The sequence below is a fragment of the Loxodonta africana genome, chromosome 9 (genome assembly GCF_030014295.1).
Source record: "Loxodonta africana isolate mLoxAfr1 chromosome 9, mLoxAfr1.hap2, whole genome shotgun sequence".
NCBI lineage: Eukaryota > Metazoa > Chordata > Mammalia > Proboscidea > Elephantidae > Loxodonta > Loxodonta africana.
In genome coordinates, this window is record NC_087350.1 from 33,056,343 (window position 1) to 33,077,956 (window position 21,614).

Below are 21,614 nucleotides of genomic sequence, written 5' to 3' on the forward strand. Positions count from 1 at the left end.
TTGACCTCACAGGCATATACTGAACACTCCACCCAACAGCAACCAAGTATACTTTCTTTTCTAGTATACCTGGAACATTCTCTAGAATAGACCACACATTAGGTCATAAAAGCAAGCCTTAGCAGAATCCAAAATACAGCAATATTACAAAGCATCTTCTCTGACCATAAGGCCATAAAAATGGAAATCAATTACAGAAAAAGCAGGGAAAAGAAATCAAAAACACTTGGACACTGAACAATACCCTGCTCGAAAAAGACTGGATTATAGAAGACATTAAGGATAGAATAAAGAAGTTCATAGAATTCAATGAGAATGAAAACACTTCTTATCAGAACCTTTGGGACACAGCGAAAGCAGAGCTCCGAGGTCAATTTACATCAATAAATGCACACATCCAAAAAGAAGAAAGGGCCAAAATCAAAGAATTATCCCTACAACTTGAAAAAATAGGAAGAGAACAACAAAAGAAACCCTCAGGCACCAGAAGAAAACAAATAATAAAAATTAGAGCAGAGCTAAATGAAACAGAAAACACAAAAGCAATTGAAAGAATTAACAAGACGAAAAGACAGTTCTCTGAAAAAATCAAGAAAATTGATAAACCATTGGCCAAACTGACAAAAGAAAAACAGAAGAGGAAGAAAATAACCTAAATAAGATATGAGATGGGCAATATTATAACAGACCCAACTGAAATTAAAAGAATCACATCACATTACTATGAGAAACTGTACTCTCACAAATTTGAAAACCTAGAAGAAATGGATGAATTCCTAAAAACACACTACCTATCTAAACTAACACAAACAGAGGCAGAACAACTAAATAGACCCATAACAAAAGACGGGATTGAACAGGTAATCAAAAAACTTCCAACAAAAAAAAAGCCCTGGACCCAAGGGCTTCACTGCAGAGATCTACCAAACTTTCTGAGAAGAGTTAACACCACTACTACTTAAAGGAATTTCAGAGCGTAGAAAAGGACAGAATACTACCAAACTCATTCTATGAAGCCATCATATCCTTGATACCAAAAGCCCGTAAAGAAACCACAAGAAAAGAAAATTACACACCTATATCCCTCATGAATATAGATGCAAAAATCCTCAACAAAATTCTAGCCAAGAGAATTCAACAACATATCAAAAAAATAAGTCACCATGTCCAAGAGGGATTCATACCAGGTATGCAGGGATGGCTCAACATTAGAAAAACAATTAATGTAACCCACCACATAAATAAAACAAAAGATAAGAATCACATGATTTTATCAATTGATGCAGAAAAGGCATTTGACAAAGTTCAACACCGATTCTTGATAAAAACTCTCAGCAAAACAGGAATAGAAGGAAAATTCCTCAACATAATAAAGGGCATTTTTTTTTTTATACAAAGCCAACAGCCACCATCACCCTAAATGGAGAGAGCCTGAAAGCATTCCCACTGAGATGCGGAACCAGACAACAATGCCCTTTAACACCACTCTTATTCAACATTGTGTCGGAGGTCCTAGCCAGAGCAATCAGGCTAGATAAAGACATAAAGGGCATCCAGATTGGCAAGGAAGAAGAAAAAGTATCTCTATTCGCAGATGACATGATCTTCTACACAGAAAACCCTAAGGAATCCTCCAGAAAACTACTGAAACTAATAGAAGAGTTCAGCAGAGTATAGGGATACAAGATAAACATAAGAAAATCAGTTGGATTTTTCTACACCAACAAAAAGAACATCGAAGAGGAAATGACCAAATCAATGCCATATACACTAGCCCCCAAGAAGATAAAATACTTAGGGATAAATCTTGCCAGAGAGATAAAAGACTTATACAAAGAAAACTACACTACACTTCTGCAAGAAACCAAGAGACCTACATAAGAGGAAAAATACACCTTGCTCATGGATATGAAGACTTAACATTATAAAAATGTCTATTCTACCAAAAGCGATCTATATATTTAATGAAATTCCAATCCAAATCCCAACGACATTCTTTAATGAGATAGAGAAACAAATCACCAACTTCATATGGAAGGGAAAGAGGCCCCGGATAAAAAAGGCATTACTGAAAAAGAAGACCAAAGTGGGAGGCCTTACTCTACCTGATTTTAGAACCTATTATACCACCACAGTAGTCAAAACAGCCTGGTACTAGTACAACAGGTACAGAGACCAATGGAACAGAATTGAGAATCCAGACATAAATCCATCCACATATGAGCAGCTGATATTTGACAAAGGCCCTAAAACAGTTAAATGGGGAAAAGACATTCTTTTCAACAAATGCTGCTGGCATAACTGGATATCCATCTGCGAAAAAATGAAACGAGACCCATACCTCACTTCATGCACTAAAATGAGCTCAAAATGGGTCTAAGACATAAATATAAAATCTAAAACGACAAAGATCATGGAAGAAAAAATAGGGACAACATTAGGAGCCCTAATACATGGCATAAACAGTATACGAAACACTATTAAGAATGCAAAAGAAAAACTAGATAACTGGGAGCTCCTAAAAATCAAATACCTATGCTCATCCAAAGGCTTCATCAAAAGAGTAAAAAGACTACCTACAGACTGGGAAAAAGTTTTTAGCTATGACATTTCCAATCAGCACCTCATTTCTAAAATCTACATGATACTGCAAAAACTCAACTACAAAAAGACAAATAACCCAATTAAAAAATGGGCAAAAGATATGAATAGACACTTCACTAGAGAAGACATTCAGGTAGCTAACAGATATATGAGGAAATGTTAACGATCATTAGCCAGTAGAGAAATGCAGATCAAAACTACAATGAGATTTCATCTCACTCCAACAAGGCTGGCATTAATCCAAAAAACACAAAATAATAAATGTTGGAGAGGCTGCGGAGAGACTGAAACACTTATACACTGCTGGTGGGAATGTCAAATGGTACAACCACTTTGAAAATCGATTTGGCGCTTCCTTAAAAAGCTAGAAATAGAACTACCATACGACCCAGCAATCCAACTCCTTGGAATATATCCTAGAGAGATAAGACTCTTCACACGTACAGATGTATGCACACCCAAGTCTATTGCAGCACTCTTTACAATACCAAAAGGATGGAAGCAACCAAGGTGCCCATCAATGGATGGATGGATAAATAAATTATGATATATTCACACAATGGAATACTACACATCGATAAAGAACAGCGAGGAATCTGTGAAACATTTCATAACATGGAGGAACCTGGAAGGCATTATGCTGAGTGAAATTAATCAGTTGCAAAAGGACAAATATTGTATAAGACCACTATTATAAGAACTTGAGAAATAGTTTAAACTGAGAAGAAAACATTCTTTTTTGGTTATGAGAGGTCAGAGGGAGGGAAGGTGGGAGAAGAGTATTCACTAATTAGTAGATAAGAACTACTTTAGGTGAAGGGAAAGAGAACGCACAATACAGGGGAGGTCAGCACAACTGGACTAAAGCAAAAGCAAAGCAATTTCCTGAATAAACTGAATGCTTCGAACGCCAGTGTATCAAGGGCAGGGGTTTGGGGACCATGGTTTCAGGGGAAATCTACGTCAACTGGCATAATAAAATCTATTAAGATAACATTCTGCATCCCACTTTGAAGAGTGGAATCTGCGATCTTAAACGCTAGCAAGCAGCCATCTAAGATGCATCAATTGGTCTCAACCCACCTGGAGCAAAGAAGAACGAAGAACACCAAGGACACAAGGTAATTAGTAGCCCAAGAAACAGAAAGGGCCACATAAACCAGAGATGACATCATCTGAGACCAGAAGAACTAGATGGTGCCTGGCTACAACCAATGACTGTCCTGACAGGGAACACAACAGAGAACCCCTGAGGGAGCAGGAGAGCACTAGGATGCAGACCCCAAATACTCGTAAAAAGACCAGACTTAATGCTCTGACTGAGACTAGAAGGACCCCAGTGGTCATGGTCCCCAGACCTTCTGTTGGCCCAGGACAGGAACCATTCCCAAAGCCAACTCTTCAGACATGGATTGGACCGGACAATGGGTTGGAGAGGGATGCTGGTGAGGATTGAGCTTCTTGGATCAGGTGGACACTTGAGACTATGTTGGCATCTCCTCCCTGGAGGGGAGATGAGAGGGTAGAGGGGGTTAGAAGCTGCTGAAATGGACACGGAAAGAGAGAGTGGAGGGAGAAAGCAGGCTGTCTCATTAGGGGGAGAGTAATTAGGAGTATGTAGCCAGGTGTGTATAGGTTTTTGTGTGAGAGACTGACGTGATTTGTAAACTTTCACTTAAAGCACAACAAAAATTATTTTAAAAAAAGGAACAAAATATTGATAACACGCTACAAGATGGCTGAACCTTGAAAACATTATGATGCTTCATGAAATAAACCAGACACAGAAGGCCACATATTGTATGACTTCATTCACACAAATTGTCCAAAACAGGAACATCTATAGAGACAGAAAGTAGATCAGCGGTTGCCTGGGACTAGGGACTGGGTGCAGGAAGGGTACTAGGTGGGAAGGAGAACAAGAAAATCTTCTGAGTTGATGAAAATGTTCCATATCTTGCTTTGTGGGGGTTATACAGGGGTATGTTGTTGTTGTTGTTAGGTGCCGTCAAGTTGGTTCCGACTCATAGTGACCTCATGCACAACAGAATGAAACACTGCCCAGTCCTGCGCCATCCTTACAATTATTGTTATCCTTGAGCTCACTGTTGCAGCCACTGTGTCAATCCACCTCATTGAGGGTCTTCCTCTTCTCCGCTGACCCTGTACTTTGCCATGCATGATGTCCTTCTCCAGGGACTGATCCGTCCTGACAACTTGTCCAAAGTATGTAAGACGCACTCTCGCCATCCTTGCCTCTAAGGGGCATTCTGGCCGTACTTCTTCCAAGACAGATTTGTTTGTTCTTTTGGCAGTCCACGGTATATTCAATATTCTTCGCCAACACCACAATTCAAAGGCGTCAACTCTTCTTCAGTCTTCCTTATTCATTGTCCAGCTTTCACATGCATATGATGTAATGGAAAATACCATGGCTTGGGTTAGGCACATACACCTTAGTCTTCAGGGTGACATCTTTGCTCTTCAACACTTTGAAAAGGCCCTTTGCAGCAGATTTGCCCAATGCAATGCGTCTTTTGATTTGACTGCTGCTTCCACGGCTGTTGATTGTGGATCCAAGTAAAAAGAAATCCTTGACAACTTCAATCTTTTCTCCGTTTATCATGATGTTGCTCACTGGTCCAGTTGTGAGGATTTTTGTTTTCTTTATGTTGAGGTGTAACCCATACTGAAGGCTGTGGTCTTTGATCGTCATTAGTAAGTGCTTCAAGTTCTCTTCACTTTCAGCAAGCAAGGTTGTGTCATCTGCATAACGCAGGTTGTTAATGAGTCTTCCTCCAACCCTGATGCCCCGTTCTTCTTTATCTAGTCCAGCTACTCATATTATTTGTTCAGCATACAGATCAAATAGGTATGATGAAAGAATACAACCCTGACGCACACCGTTCCTGACTTTAAACCAATCAGTATCCCTTTGTTCTGTCCGAACAACTGCCTCCTGATCTATGTAAAGGTTCCTCAGGAGCACAATTAAGTGTTCTGGAATTTCCATTCTATACAGGGGTATTGTCAAAATTCAATGACCTTTACACTTTAAAAGAATGCATTCATTGTGTGCAAACTATACCTCAAAAAAGCAGAAAAGGAGTCCTTGGTTGGCACAAACAGACACTTTATTAGTAACTGAAGAGCTGGCAGTTCGAACCACCCAGAGGCACCTGAAAAGACCTGGCAATCTGCTTCTGAAGGGTCACAGCATGAAACCCTATGGAGGGCAGCTCTATTCTAACATACTTGGGAATGCCATGAGTCAGAACTGACTTGATGGCCACTAGTTATTTTGTTTGTTTTGTTAAGTAAAAAAAAAAAAAGAAAAAATTAATGAGATAGCATCACACACCAGAATGATTCAAATTAAAAAGACTGACAACACCAAATATTCTGGCAAATATATAGCAACCAGAATTCTCATTCATTGTTGGTGAGGAATGAAATCATACAAACACTTCGGAAAGAGGTCTCACGATTTCTTATAAAATGTAACTATAGATGAAAACAACCTAAGTATCCACCAACAGATGAATGGATTAATAAACTGCAGTACATACACACAATGGAATATTATGCAATGATAAAGAATAATGACAAATCTGCAAAACACGTCATGACATGGATGAATTTGGAGGACTTTATCCTGAATGAAATAAGTCAATCACGAAAGAGCAAATATTGCACAAGACCACTATTATAAAGTAACAACAAAAGATTTACACACAGAAAAAAAGCAGGAGGCAAGGCCGACACGGCGATACAGACAGAAACACCACACTGTCCCTCCAGAGCAAAGACCCAAAAAAGTAAAACAAATACAAACAGCAATCCCAGAGCCCTAAGCATCAAACAAAGGGATAAAAAACTGATCCAAGCACTGAATAGAATAAGAAACTGAGAACGAACGAGGAGAGCTACGGAGTGGAGGTTCCCTGTCAGCTAACATGGCATGGATCCACCATTTTGGACACCTTAGCCACCAAGAACAGTGGACAGGGAGTACGGGAAGGGACCTTCACGAAGCTCCCAGCAGGAAACCAAGCACCCAATAACCAATAATACACGCTTTCCCACCCCCTATCCATGGCCTCCACCACTCAGACACGACTTCTTGCCACTTGGACTCACCTCACCCCCACTGGCTGGCTCCTTCAGTACCATTTTTTTTGTTGCTGTTGTTGCTTTTTTGGCTTCTTTTGGTTTCTTCTCTTTCACTCACCTCCTTGCTTTCCTCTCTCATGAACACCTGGCAACATCTACCATCTCCACTCCTTCTTCACAGGCTGAGCAGCACCACTTGGCTGGGGAACCACTTCTCCAGTCCACACTGCCAAGCCGGTAGGCTTTTTTTTCTTTTCCTCGTTTCTAGTCTCTCTCTATCTCCCTTCCTTTTCCTTCTCCTGAACACCTGGTGCCATGTGCCATCTCCGCTTCTTCTTAACAGGCTGTGCAGCACTCCCCGGCTGGGGAGCCCCATCCCTGGTCCATGCTACCAAGCTGGTAGGCTCCCTGGAGGCATTTTTTCCCACCATTTCTCGGTTTCTTGTCTCTCTCTACCTTGCTTCCTTTCCTTTCTTCCAAATGCCTGGTGCTGTGTGCTATCCCCGCTCCTTCTTGATGGGCTGTGCAGCACTGCTCAGCTGGAGAGCCCCTTCCACCAGTCCGCTCTGCCACACCAGTAGACGCTCTGGAGGCTTTTTTTTCCCTCCATTTCTCGGTTTCTCGTCTCTCTCTACCTTCCTTCCTTTCTTTTCTCTTCAACACCTGGCACCGTGTGCCATCTCCACTCATTCTACGTGGACTGTGCAGTGCCACTCGGCTGTGGAGCCCCTCCCTTGGTCTGTGCCACCATGCCCGTGTGCTCTCTGGGGGCATTTTTACACTTTTTTTTCTTTTCTTTTCTTGGTTTCTTGTCTCTACCCTCCTCTCTTTCCTTCCTCCCAAATACCTGGCACCATGTACCATATCCACTCCTTCTTGACAGCCTGGGCAGTGCTGCTCTGGGAAGCTGCTTCTCTGTTCCACGCTGCCACACCAGTGGGCTCCCTTGGGGCATTCCTTCTTATTTCTCAGGTTCTTGTCTCTACCTTCCTTCCTTACCCTTCTCCGTGACACCTGGCACAGTGTGCCATCTTCACTCCTTCTGGACAGCGCCACTTGGCTGGGGAACCAATTCTGCTGGACTCCCTTGGGGAATCTTTTGTTTTTGTTTTGTTTTTTTCTTTTTTTGTTTCTGTTTCTTGTCTCCCTCTACCTTCCTTTCTTTCCATTCTCCTGATCACCTAGGTGCATGTGTTCTTCTCTTTGTTTTTTCCAGTTTCTTATCTCTCTCTCCCTTCCTTCCTTTCCTTTCTCCCACCCACCTAGCCACATGTGTCAACTCTGTCCATTCTTGAGGGGATGTGCCACGCTGCCTGGCTAGAAAGCCATGGATACACAGCTCCCCCAGGTCTATGCCACACCAATGGCATGCTCCCACAGCATCTTTTCTGTTTCTTTGTTCTGTATTGTTTTTTTGACTACTATTTGTCTCTCTTCTTTCTCTTCTTCCCCACACCCACTTAGCTCCACACATAATATCCTCCCACTCCTCCTGCCTAATTACACTGCACACTGAGCACCAAATCGCCGAGCAGCACAGGCATGGACCACTGTATCCTGCCCTGCGAAGCCCCCTGGCTCTGCCCTGTCGGCCCCAGTACATGCCACAAAAGACCTATCCCCACCCATCCCCCTCCACTGGATCTGCCCTGCTGCACCACAGCTGAGTGACTGGCCCTACCCAATGGATAAGGTGATGCAAAGTATCATGCCCAGAGATGAGCAAACAACAAAGAACACACAGCCCACCTGCCTAGACATAACCAAATAAATCAAAAAAGCAGGGTGAAACAAATAAATCTACTACCAATAAATGAAGAAAATAATTACTGAATGTTCAAAGACAGTAGACAATATCAAAACATATTAAAAAGAACAGGACAGAGAATGGCTCTAGTAGGCTTCCAAAATAAAATACAAAATGACCTTCTGGTAGAGAAAAAGGCACTGGAACTACCTGATAGGGAATTCAAAACTCTAACATTGAAGGCTATCCAAGAGATAATGGAAAAAGCAGACAAAAGTAAGAAAAAAAATAGGCAAAATCATGGAAAACACAGACAAAGTCATGGAAAAGACAGACAAAACAACAAAGGAATTTAGGAAAATAATACAGGAAAAAATGTCAAAATAAACTCACAACTAGAAATCATACACAAAACAGCAATTAGAAATCCAAAAGATAAACAAGATTTCAGAAATGGACAGTGTCATAGAAGGTCTGAGAAGCAGGCTTCAAACAATGGAAAAAAGGATCAGTGAAATTAAAGACAAATCTTTGCAAACCAGTTTGAGGAAAAAACAGAGAAAAGAATAAAGAAACTCTGAGAACGATGTGGGTTACAATCAGAAGGAAAAAATCTGTGAGTGATCAGAGTATCAGAACAGGGGGAAAAAACAGAAAACACAGAGAGGATCCCTGATGAACTGCTGATAGAAAAACTCTCTAACATTATGAAAGATGAAAAGCTGACCATCCAAGAACCTCAGCAAACCCTATATGGGACAGGCTCCAAAAGAAAATTACCAGGACGTCGCAATCACACTCACTAAAACCAAAGACAAAGAAAGAACCCTGAGAGCAGCTCGAGAAAAATGGAAAGTCACGTGCAAAGGAGAAACAATAAGAGTAAGCACTCATTACTCGGCAGAAACCACGCATGCAAGAAGGCAATGGAATGACATGTATAAAACCCTGAAAGAAAAAAAATGCCAGCCAAGAATAATATACTGCCAAACTTCCACTCAAATATGATGGTGAAATTAGGACATTTCCAGATAAACAGAATATGTAAAAACCAAAACAAACTTAAAAGAATTATTAAAAGTAATCCTTTGGTTAGAGAACCAACATCAGAAAACAGCCTGAATCGATGACTCGAGAGCACATCAGCCAGATACCAAGCTAGGTAATGAACTCTCAAGGATAAAACAAAACTGAAAGATTTACAACAGGGAACCAGGGAGGTTACTCTGAAATTGACAACAATGTCAGAAAAATAAAAGACAAAAAAACTGTGTAGGTATACAACTTTCAAATGGAGAGGAAGTCAAGGTGATGCCAAGTAATAAAAAACTGGTTCAAGCTTAGGAATATAAGGGTAAACTTCAAGGTAACCACAAAGAAAGTTAACAAACCTACTCATCAAAATAAAGAAGAAAAACAATGTCTCAGTAAATGAGAAATCTACAAAAATGAAATAAACAAAAATTCCACAAACAAAAGTAATTCAGCAGAGTAAGAACAAAGAAAACGTCAGTACCACAAAAAAAAGCACTACAAAATGACAGTAATAAACTCATACCTACCAATAATCGCAATGAACATAAATAGCTTCACTGCACCCATAAAAAGACAGAGTGTGACAATGAAAAAAACAGGACCCATCAATATGCTGTCTACAAGAGACACAACTTAAAAACAAAGACATAAATTTATTAAAAATCAAAGGCTGGAAAAAAAATATATCAAGCAAAGAGATACCAAGGAAAAAAAAAGCAGGAGTGGCAATACTAATCTCAGATAAAACAGACTTTAAGATAAAATCCATCAAAAAGGACAAAGAAGCATATTATATAATGATCAAAAGGACAATCCACCATGAATACATATCCATAATAAATATCTATGCACTCAATCACAGGGCTTCAAAATACATAAAACAAACTCTCACACCACTGAAAAGAGAAACTGACAGTTCCACAATAAGATTAGGAGACTTCAACACACCACTCTCGATAAAGGACAGAACATCTAGAAAGTAACTCAACAAAGATACAGAAGATCTAAAGGCCATAATCAACCAACTTGACCTCACAGACATATATAGAACACTTCACCTAACAGCAGCAAAGTACACATTCTTGTCTAGTGCCCATGGAACATTCTCTGGAATAAAGAACATCTTAAGCCATGAAGCAACCCTCAACAAAATCCAAAACAAACGAGATAACACAAAGTACCTTCTCTTATCACAATGCCATCAAAGTACAAATTAATATCAGGAAGAGCAAGAGAAAAAATCAAATTAATGGAAACTGAGTAACACCCTGTTTAAAAACCACTGAATAATGAAAGAAATCAAAGATGGAATTAAAAAATTCCAAGAATCAAACAAGAATGAAAACACATCATACCAAAACCTTTGCAACATAGCAAAGGCAGTGCCCCAAGGTCAATTACAGCAATAGGTGCACATATCAAAAAAGAAAATGACAAAACCAAAACATTAGCTACACAACTGGGACAAACAGAAAAAGAACAGCAAAAGAAGCCCACAGCCACCAGAAGAAAGGAAATAATAATGATCAGAGCAGAAAGAAATGAAACAGAGAATACAAAAACAATAGAATCAAAAAAACCAAACGCTGGTCCTCTGAAAGCATCAACAAAATCAACAAACCACTGGCCATACTGACAAGAGAAAAACATGAGAGAACGCAAGGAACATGAATAAGAAATGAAATGGGGGACATTACAACAGACCCAACTGAAATAAAAAGGATCATGACAGAGCACTATGAAAAACTATCCTCCAAAAAATTTGAAAACCTAGCAGAAATGGACAAATTTCTAGAAACTCACTACCTACCCAAATGAACACAAATTGAAGTTGAAAATCTGATCAGGCCCATAACAAAATAAGAGACTAAAAAGGTAATTAAAAAAAAAAAAAAAAACTCCAAACAACAACAACAAAAATCCCTGGCCCAGATGGCTTCACTACAGAATTCTGGACCAAACATTCAGCGAAGGGCTTACAAAAATACTACTCAAACTATTTCAGAACATAGAAAAAGAAGCAATACTTCCAAATTCATTCTATGAAGCCAGCATAACCCTGATACCAAAACCAGGGGAAAAAAAAACCCTATAGGGCAATATTTCTCATGAACACAGATGCAAAAATTCTCAACAAAATTCTAGCCAATAGAATTCAGCAGCATATTAAAAAAAAAAAAAAAATACAACGTGAACAACTGGGATACGTACCAGGTATACAAGGATGGTTCAACATTAGAAAATCAATCAATATAATCTACCACATAAATAAAAGCATCACAAGATCATTTCAATCAATGCAGAAAAGGTACTCAACAAAGTTCAACACTGATTCCTGATAAAAACTCTTAATTAAATAGGTATAGAAGGGAAATTCCTCCACTTAACAAAGGGCATCTATACAAAACCAACAACCAACTTCATTCTTAATGGAGAGAGGCTGAAAACATTCCCCTTGAGAAGAGGAATAAGACAAGGATGCCCTTTATCACCAATCCTATTTAACATTGCGCTGGAAGTCCTAGCTAGAGCAATAAAGCAAGAAATAAAAGGCATACAAACTGGTAATGAAGAAGTAAAACCACCCTATCTGCAGATGATATGAAACTATACACAGAAAACTCAAAAGAATCCACACAAAAATTACTGGAACTAATAGAAAGATTCAGCAGAGTCACAGGAACTAATAGAAAGATTCAGCAGAGTCACAGGATATAAGGTAAACATACAAAAATCAGCTGGATTCCTATAAAGAGAATAGAGAGAATGAAGAAAAGGAAACCAAGAAAACAATACCATTTATGATAGCCCCTAAAAAAACAAAATACTTAGGAATAAATCTAGCCAGGGGTGTAAAAGACCTGTAAAAGAAAACTACAAAACACTACTGCAAGAAACCAAAAGAGATCTACGTAAATGGAAAAACATACCATGCTCATGGACAGGAAGACTCAACATTGTGAAAATGACAATTCTACCCAAAGCAATTTACAGATACAATGCAATCCTGATCCAAATACCAACACTTTTTGAAGAGATGGAAAAACTAATCACTAACTTTATATGAAAAGGGAAAAAGCCCTGGATAAGTAAAGCACTCCTGAAGAAGAATAAAGTAGGAGGACTCACACCACCTGACCCCAGAACCTACTATACAGCTACGGTAGTCAAAACAGCCTGGTACTGGTACAACGACAGAAACATTGACCAATGGAACAAAATGGAGAATCCAGATGAAAATCCAACCACTTTCAGTAACCTGATTTTTGACAAGGGCCTAAACTCCATCAAACGGGGAAAAGACAGTCTTTTAAAAAAAAAAAAAAAAAAAAACAGTGCTGGCAAAAACTGGATTCCATCCGTAAAAAAATGAAACAGGACCCATACCTCACACCATACACAAAAACTAATTCAAAATGGATCAAACACCTAAATATAAAGCCAAAAACTATAAAGATGATAGAAGAAAAAAGAGAATCAATGCCAGAGGACCTAATACACAGCATTAACAGGATACAAACCACAACCAACAACATACAAGTTCCAGAGAATAAGTGAGATAACTGGGATCTTCTAAAAATTAAACACTTATCCTCATCAAAAGACTTCACCAAAAGAGTAAAAAGAGAACCTACAGACTGGGAAAAAAATCCAACAAAGGTCTAATCTTTAAAATCTACAGGAAAATGCAACATCTCTACAACAAAAAAACAAATAATCCAATTCAAAAATGGGCAAAGGAAAAGGAATAGACACTTCTCCAAAGAAGACAGTCAAGCAGCTAACAGACACATGACGAAACGCTCGGGATGATTAGCCATTAGAGAAATGCAAATCAAAACTACAATGAGATACCATCTCACCCCGGCATTACTGGCACATAATCAAAAAAACAGAAAATAATAAATGTTGGAGAGGCTGAGGGGAGACTGGAACTCTTACGCATTGCTGGTGGGAATGCAAAATGGTATAATCATTTTGGAAAACAATATGGTGCTTCCTTAGAAAGCTAGAAATAGAAATACCATACGATCCAGCAACCCCACTCCTAGGAACATATCCTAGAGAAACAAGAGTCCTTACACGAATAGACATATGCACAGCCATGTTCACTGCAGCATTGTTCACAACAGTAAAAAGATGGAAACAACCTAGATGCCCATCAACAGATGAATGGATAAACAAACTATGATACATACACACAATGGAGTACTATGCAAGGATAAAGAACAATTATGAATCTGCGAAGCATCTCACAACATGGATCAATCTGGAGAGCATTATGCTGAGTGAAATAAGTCATTCACAAAAGGACAAATATTGTGTGAAACCACTACTATAAAAATTCATTAAAAGATTTACACATAAAAAGAAACAATCTTTGACAGTTACAAGGGAGAGGAGGGGTGGGAATGGAAAAACACTAAATAGACAGGTAAGTGGTAACTGGTGCAGGATAAGACAGGATGCAATACTGGGGAAGCCAATACAACTTGTACAAGGCAAGCTCATGGAAGCTCCATAGACATTTCCAAATTCCCTGAGGGACCAAACTCCTGGGTTGAGGGCTGTGGGGAACTTGGGGAACATTTAGCTCAATTGGCACAACACAGTTTCTAAAGAAAATGTTCTATATTCTACTTTGGTGAGTAACATCTGGGGTCTTAAAAGCCTGGGAGCAGCCATCTAAGATACTCCACTGGTCTCACCCCTTTGGAAGCAAGGGAGAATGAAGAAAACTAAATATTCAAGGGAAAGATTAGTCCAAAGGACTAACAGACCACAACTACCAGGGCCTCCATCAGACTGAGACCAGTATAATTAAATGGTGCCTGGCTACCACTCTGACTGTTCTGACAGGGATCACAATAGGGAGTCCCTGACAAAGCTGGAGAAAAATGTAGAACAAAATTCTAACTCACAAAAAAAGAGCAGACTTACTGGCCTCACAGAGACTGGAGCAACCCTTAGAGTACGGCCCCCAGACACCCTTTTAGGTAAGTAATGAAGTCAGTCCTGAGGTTCACCCTTCAGCCAAAGATTAGACAAGCTCATAAAAAAAATGAGACTAAAGGGGCACACCAGCCCAGGGGCAAGGGCTAGAAAGGAGGAGCGGACAGGAAAGCTGGTAATAGAGAACCTAGGGCTGAGAAGGGAGAGTGTCGACATGTCGTGGGGTCATTAACCAGTATCATAAAAGAAAATGCATACTGTTTAATGAGAAGCTAGTTTATTCTGTAAACCTTCATCTAAAACACAATAAAATATATATATACATATACACATACTTAATCAACGTCAAAATTTGCCTAGAGTCAATTCTTTTTTCCCCTCAGCTGCTAACCAAAAGGTTGGCAGCTTGAATCCACCAGCTGCTCCCTGGAAACCCTACAGGGCAGTTCTACTCTGTCCTGTATGGTCTCTAAGAGTCAGAGTTGACTCGTCAGCAATGGGTTTTTGTTTGTTTTGTTTTTTAATAAGATAGATGCCTCTAGCACCCAGTCTACTATACAGGACTCATTATAGTATCAGCAGCACCACTGGTGTTGCTAAGCTGCTAACCAGAAAGAAAACTCCCAATTTTTTCTTTCCTTTTCTTTTTTTAAAAAAATTAAGGGGTAATCTAAATGTCCATCAGTAGGGAAGCGATTAAATACAACATGAAATTCCGTACGGTATACGAGTGCAACAAAATTTCTACACGTACTGACATAAACAAGGAAGATATATTTAATCAATCAAGTTACAGGGTGGTATGCTTAAGGTGATGACATTTATATAAAAGTATATATATTTATTTATTTTTACCTAGGAGCCCTGGTAGCACTCAGCTGCTAACCAAAAGGTCAACGGCTTCTCAGGAGAAAAGACCTAGCGATCTGCTCCCAGAAACATTATAGCCTAGGAAACTACAGGGCAGTTCTACTCTGTCCTGTAGGGTCGCTATGAGTCAGAATCCACTAGGCAACACACAATCGCAACAAAACAGTAGTAGCACTGTTCTGCTACATAATAATTAAACAGCCTTTCTAAACTCCTTTTTTCTAAACTCCTCATTCCTACATAACAATGTTTCTAAGGGAAGATGGATTGTGATTTCCAAAGAACCATCTCAGAACTAAATTTTCAGAGCATTATTCATTATTACCTTCGAGACCATCAAGGTAACTGTGGGATACGAATTAATACTACTAACATGCTAACAGTGAAATTATCTGCATTATTACACAGAAGCCTAGTGAAAGCACACATTTAAAACTACGAGTAGGTCATTCCAACATGAGACCATAAAACATTAACTCCATCTTCTTAAATTTTTTCCTATGCAGTATGTAGTTTCTATTACTGAAATACCCAATGAATGTTTTTTAAAAAACTTCTCCCGGCGGCCATGGTCCCCAGACCTTCTGTCGGCACAGGACAGGAACCATCTCCGAAGACAACTCATCAGACATGAAAGGGACTGGTCAGGGGGTGGGAGAGAGACGCTGATGAAGAGTGAGCTAATTATATCAGGTGGACACTTGAGATTGTGTTGGCAACTCTTGTCTGGAGGGGGGATGGGAGGATAGAGAGAGAGAGAAGCCGGCAAAATTGTCACAAAAGGAGAGACTGAAAGGGCTGACTCAAGAGGGGGAGAGCAAGTGGGAGTAGGGAGTAAGATGTATGTAAACTTATATGTGACAGACTGATTGGATTTGTAAACGTTCACTTGAAGCTTAATAAAAGTTAATAAAAAAAAAAAAAACTTCTAAGTTTATCAAAAGTTACTACTTTTGAAATTCTCAAAGAATTTGTCACGGATTGAATTGTGTCCCCCCCAAAATTTGTCAACTTGGCTAGGTCATGATTCCCTTGTATGACTGTATGACTGTCTACCATTTTATCTTCTGATGTGATTTCCCTAAATGTTGTAAATCCTATTACTATGATGTAATAAAATGGGCTGGCGGCAGTTATATTGATGAGGTCTACAAGATTAGGTACTGTCTTAAAGCCAATTTCTTTTGAGATATAAAAGAGAGAAGCAAGCAGAGAGACGGGGACCTCATACCACCAAGAAATCAGCACCGGAGCAGAGTGCATCCTTTGGCCCTGAGGTTCCAGTGCTGAGCTGAGATGCTCCCAGACCAAGGGAATACTGATGCGTGACAAGGACTTTCCTCCAGAGCCAACAGAGAGAGAAAGCCTTCCCCTGGAGCCGGCGCCCTGAATTCGGACTTCTAGCCTACTGGACTGGGAGAGAATAAACTTCTCTTTGTTGGAGCCATCCACTTGTGGTATTTCTTTTATAGTAGCACTAGATGACTAAGACAAATGTCTTTAAAAAAATACTTGTTCTTAATTAAAGTTTCATTTATCAAAATATAACCAGTTTCTATACAAAAAACAAAGACATGTCATTTAAAAAATTATTTGAGAAGGAATAAAATTGGAGGACTCACACTACCTGATTTTGAGACTTACCATGAAGGAGCTCTGGTGGCACAACGGCTAAGAGTTCAGCTGCTAACCAAAAGGCTGGTGGTTCAAAGCCACCCAGTGACTGTGCGGGAGGAAGACCTGGTGATTGGCTCCCATAAAGATTACAGCCATTAACCTGTACCAAACCTGTCATATTCGAGTTGATTTTGACTCATAGCAACCCTACAGGACAGAACAGAACTGCCCACAGGGTTTCCAAGAAAAGGCTGGTGGATTCGAACTGCTAACTTTTCAGTTAGTAGCTGAGCTCTTAAACTCTGCCATTGTTGTTGTTTTTGTTAAGTGGCATGGAGTCAGTTCCGACTCATAGCGCCCCTATGTACAACAGAACAAAACACTGCCCGGTCCCGCACCATTCTCACAATCTTTGTTATTCTTGAGCCCATAGTTACATACAGCCACAGTGTCAACCCACTTCATTAAGGGTCTTCCTCTTTTTTGCTGATCCTCTACTTTACCAAGTATGATGTCCTTCTTGAGGGACAGATCCCTCCTGATAACATGCCCAAAGTATGTGAGACAGTCTCCCCATCCTTGCTTCTAACAAGCATTCTGGCTGTGCTTCTTCCAAAACAGATTTGTTCATTCTTTTGGAAGTCCATGGTATATTCAATATTCTTTGTCAACACCATAATTCAAAGGTGTCAATTCTTCTTCAGTCTTCCTTATTCATTTTCCAGCTCCCATATACATACAAAGTGATTGAAAACCTTAGTCTTCAAGGTGACACCTTTGCTTTTTAACACTTTAAAAAGGTCTTTTGCAGCATATTTGCCCAATGCAGTGTGTTTTTTTATTTCTGAACGTTGCTTTCACGGGTGTTGCTTGTGAATCCAAGTAAAATGAAATCCTTGACAACTTCAATCTTTTCTGTTTATCATGATGTTGCTCATTGGTCCAGTTGTGCGGATTTCTGTTTTATGTCAAGGTGTAATCCATACTGGAGGCTGTGGTCTTTGATCTTCATCAGTAAGTACTTCAAGTCCTCTTTACTTTCAGCAAGCAAGGTTGCATCATCTGTATATCGCAGGTTGTTAATGAGTCTTTCTCCAATCCTGATGCCACGTTCTTCATTCATGTGGCCTAGTTCCCTGGATTTTTTGCTCAGCACACAGATTGAATAAGTATGGTGAGAGGATACAACCCTGATGCACAACTTTCCTGACTTTAAACCATGCAGTATCCCCCTGCTCAGTTTGAACAACTGCCTCTTGATCTATGTACAGGTTCCATGTCCTCTTCTGAATCCAGATTGAATTTCTGGCAGTTCCCTGTCAAAGAACTACTGCAGTTACGTTTGAATGATCTTTAGCAAAATGGACAAATCTGTTTTAGAAGAAGCATAGCCAGAATGCTCCTTAGAAGCAAGGATGGAGAGACTATGCCTCACATACTTTGGACTTGTTATCGGGAAGGATCAGTCCCTGGAGAAGGACATCATGCTTGGTAAAAGAGAGAGTAGGCTGAAAAAGAGGAAGACCTCAAGGACAAGATGGATTGACCCAGGAGCTCAACAATGGGCTCAAGCATAACACTGCCATTCCTAGTGCCGTTGAGTCAATTCTGACTCATAGCGACCCTACAGGACAGAGTAGAACTGCCCCATAGGGTTTCCAAGGAGCGCCTGGCAGATTCGAACTGCTGACTCTTTGGTTAGCAGCTGCAGCACTTAACCACCACTATGCCACCAGGGTTTCCAACACTGCCATTAGGGAGATGCAAATCAAAACTACAATGAGGTATCACCTCACCCCCATGAGAATGGAAGTGATCAAAAAAAACGGCAAACGAGTGTTGACAAGGTTGGGGAGGAAGTGTAACCCTCATCCACTGCTAGTGAGACCGTAAAATGGTACAGCCACTACGGATAAACATTTTTGCCATTCCTCAAAAAGTTCAACACAGAATTACCACATGACCCAGCAATCCCAGTTCTAGGTATATACTCAGAAGAAGTGAAGGCAGGAACACAAACAGGAACCTGTACATCAATGTTCACTGCACTTTTCACAACAGCCAAAAGATGGAAACAACCGAAATGTCCAACAACAGATTAATGGATAAACAAGAGGTAGCATATAAATACAATGCAATATTACCCAGCTGTAAAGAGAAATGAAGTTCTGAGGCGTGCCACAACATAGACGAACCCTGAAAACATTATGCTGAGTGAAATAAGTCAGCCACAAAAGGACAAATACTGTATAATATCACTTACTCAATGGCAGTGGGTAATGGGTTTATATGAAATAAGCAAATATATAGACGTAAAGGGTTATTAATGGTTGCAAGGCGAGGGAGGGAGAAAGAGGGAGTCTTTGGGGGGCACTGAGTTTATGTCAATAGTGCTGAAATATTTTGGAACAGGATAGCAATAATTGGCAGAACATGAAAAATGTAATCAATGTCAATGAATTGTAAATACGGAAGTTGTGCTGGTAAATGTTTTGGTGTGTGTATTTCTACAACAATAAAAATATATACATTGGAATGCACTCAACGCATGAATGACTGTCAAATGCATTTTGTGAAAGAAGTGAAATTAAGTGAAAGAAACAGACCCAAAAGGCTACATACCATATAATTCCATTTATATGGCATTCTGGAAAAGGCAAAACTGTACACATAAAGACAAATCAGTGGTTGCAAAAACTGGTGTGGGGGTAGGCAGCAGACTACAAAGGAACAGCAGAGGGAATTTTGGGGGGCTGATGGGACATTTCTATACCATGATTGTGATGGTGGGCACATGCCCCTTCACATTGGTCAAGATAGGACTGTACACCTCGAGAATGAATTTTACTGTATGTAAATTTTAAACAAATAAATTCGCTGATAAATCACCCTCTACACAAACTTTCATCTTGAATTTAAAAACAACCTTCCACTACAAATCAAAGCATGTCTCTCATATGTGTTCTTAAGGTTTCCTTCCCAGTTTGGCGAAGACGACCTGTATTGTTTTTACTTTGCAACTGAGGAGCAGTACAGGTTAAACAATATGCAAGCTTCTGGCACTATGATGTCTTTAGTTCTTGTACTCCACTCTATCATGCCAAACATCAGTAATAAGAGGTTTTCTTCATCAAAATAAATTGCCTATTTATACTATTTCATAAACCAGAAAAATCAAGATAAACAAGTATTTTAGAGGGGTGAAAGTAAGTACATATTCAAGAAAACTTAATCACTTTTTTAAAAATCAGAATATATTATTCACACAAAAAATAAACCCTAGCTTTGACTGGCATGGAAAATTAGTTCATAAAGCACTCTAATTTCTAATGGGTGTTTAAAGTAAATAAAGGTATAATACAAAAACAGATGGAAGCACTAAAAATGAGGCTCTAAATAAGATGATGCATCACCGTAAACTGAGACAAAATAAAGCTTCGGTCCTGCACCATCTAAGGAGCGTTAAGTTCAAGTTCGTCCCCGTCTTTTTTGTAGGTCTGAGCTCTCGGACGGAGGACCTTTTTTTTTTTTTTTTAATTCAGTAAGTCACTCTGACACACAAAATCCCAAAGCCTCACAGATGTGACACATTCTTGGTCAGGTTGTGAACTTAGAAAACACAACCAACCATTTGAGATATTCTGCACAGGAGTTTCGCTTTTGGTTATCAGCCGAACGTTGGGAGGCAACCCGGAGTCTAGGTTGTGTAGCCTGAAGGGGGAGCCGGAAAACACCCTGGGTTTAGCGAAAACAGGTTTGGGAAAGAAGTAGGAGGGCGTCTTCTGTCACAGCACCTCGCCTTCACGTGCGAGGCAGCGTGCCACACTCGTAGGCTCTCTGGGGCCTGCAGCATAACCCAAGGGGGAAAATGACAGGGATGAAACCAAACCCGGGAGCGTCTCGTCGCTTCCTTTCGCCCAGCGCAGTTGAAGCCGGACCGCGCCGGGCAGAAAGGGTTCCTCGGTGGGATCTGAACTCAAGATTCATGGATCGGTGCCCACCGCTCCGCTCGGAAACGGGATCTTTTCATCCCTCACCCACCCGATAAAATAAAACAACTCGTGGGCGAGGGCTCGGACACCGCCACCCGGTTTACGCAACCTGAGCCAAAAAGGCAGGCGGCAGGTGGGTGGCAGCGCCTGGGGAGGAAGGGGCCTGAAGCCCAAAAAAAGACAGGGCCCGGCTCGGGCAGCTAGGGGAGCAGGAGGAAGGTGAGATTGTGGAACGGCGGCGCTCTCGTTACCTCCCCAGATGCCCAGAGAGAGCTGGGACGTGTCCAGGTTCACCACATAGTCCCCCAAGAACCGGTTCAAAACGTCCACGACCACAGACTCGAACACCATTTTCCTGAGCCGCAGCGGGCGAGGCAGCCGCCCCCTCGCTCCTTCTTCCTGCACCTCCCCCCGTACCCTTCCCTCGAGAACGCTCGGTTCACCGGCCCCGGCGCGGCTCCGACTGTAGCGCCACCACTGGCCAGACGCGCAGGCCCGTCGCGAGCCCTGCGGTGGGCGGAGGCGGCCGCGTGCGCGACGCGTGCGCAGCTCGGGTCGGGGGTGGGGCTGAGCGCGGCGCCAACCTGGGCTCGCCGGCCCGAAAGGGAAAACTGGCGGCTGCGCGGCCGCGACTCTTGCGCCTGCCCCATCTGGGCCAAGTTGGGCTTCTTTTTCCCGTCGGC

General features: G+C 40.8%; 1 protein-coding gene across 4 annotated transcripts in view; it reads right to left on the bottom strand.

Moving 5' to 3' along the window:
- Positions 1-21,387, bottom strand: part of VPS13A (vacuolar protein sorting 13 homolog A) — a 265,017-nt gene extending 243,630 nt beyond the window's left edge. For all 4 annotated transcript variants that reach the window (XR_010322961.1, XR_010322960.1, XM_064291205.1 and 1 more), the window contains exon 1: positions 21,183-21,387. Coding sequence is in view for 2 of the 4 variants with exons in the window: in XM_064291205.1 (XP_064147275.1) it covers positions 21,183-21,282 (100 nt within the window). In the remaining 2 variants the exon portion in view is untranslated. The remainder of the gene's footprint in view (positions 1-21,182) is intronic.
- Between the last annotated feature and the right edge of the window lie 227 nt (positions 21,388-21,614).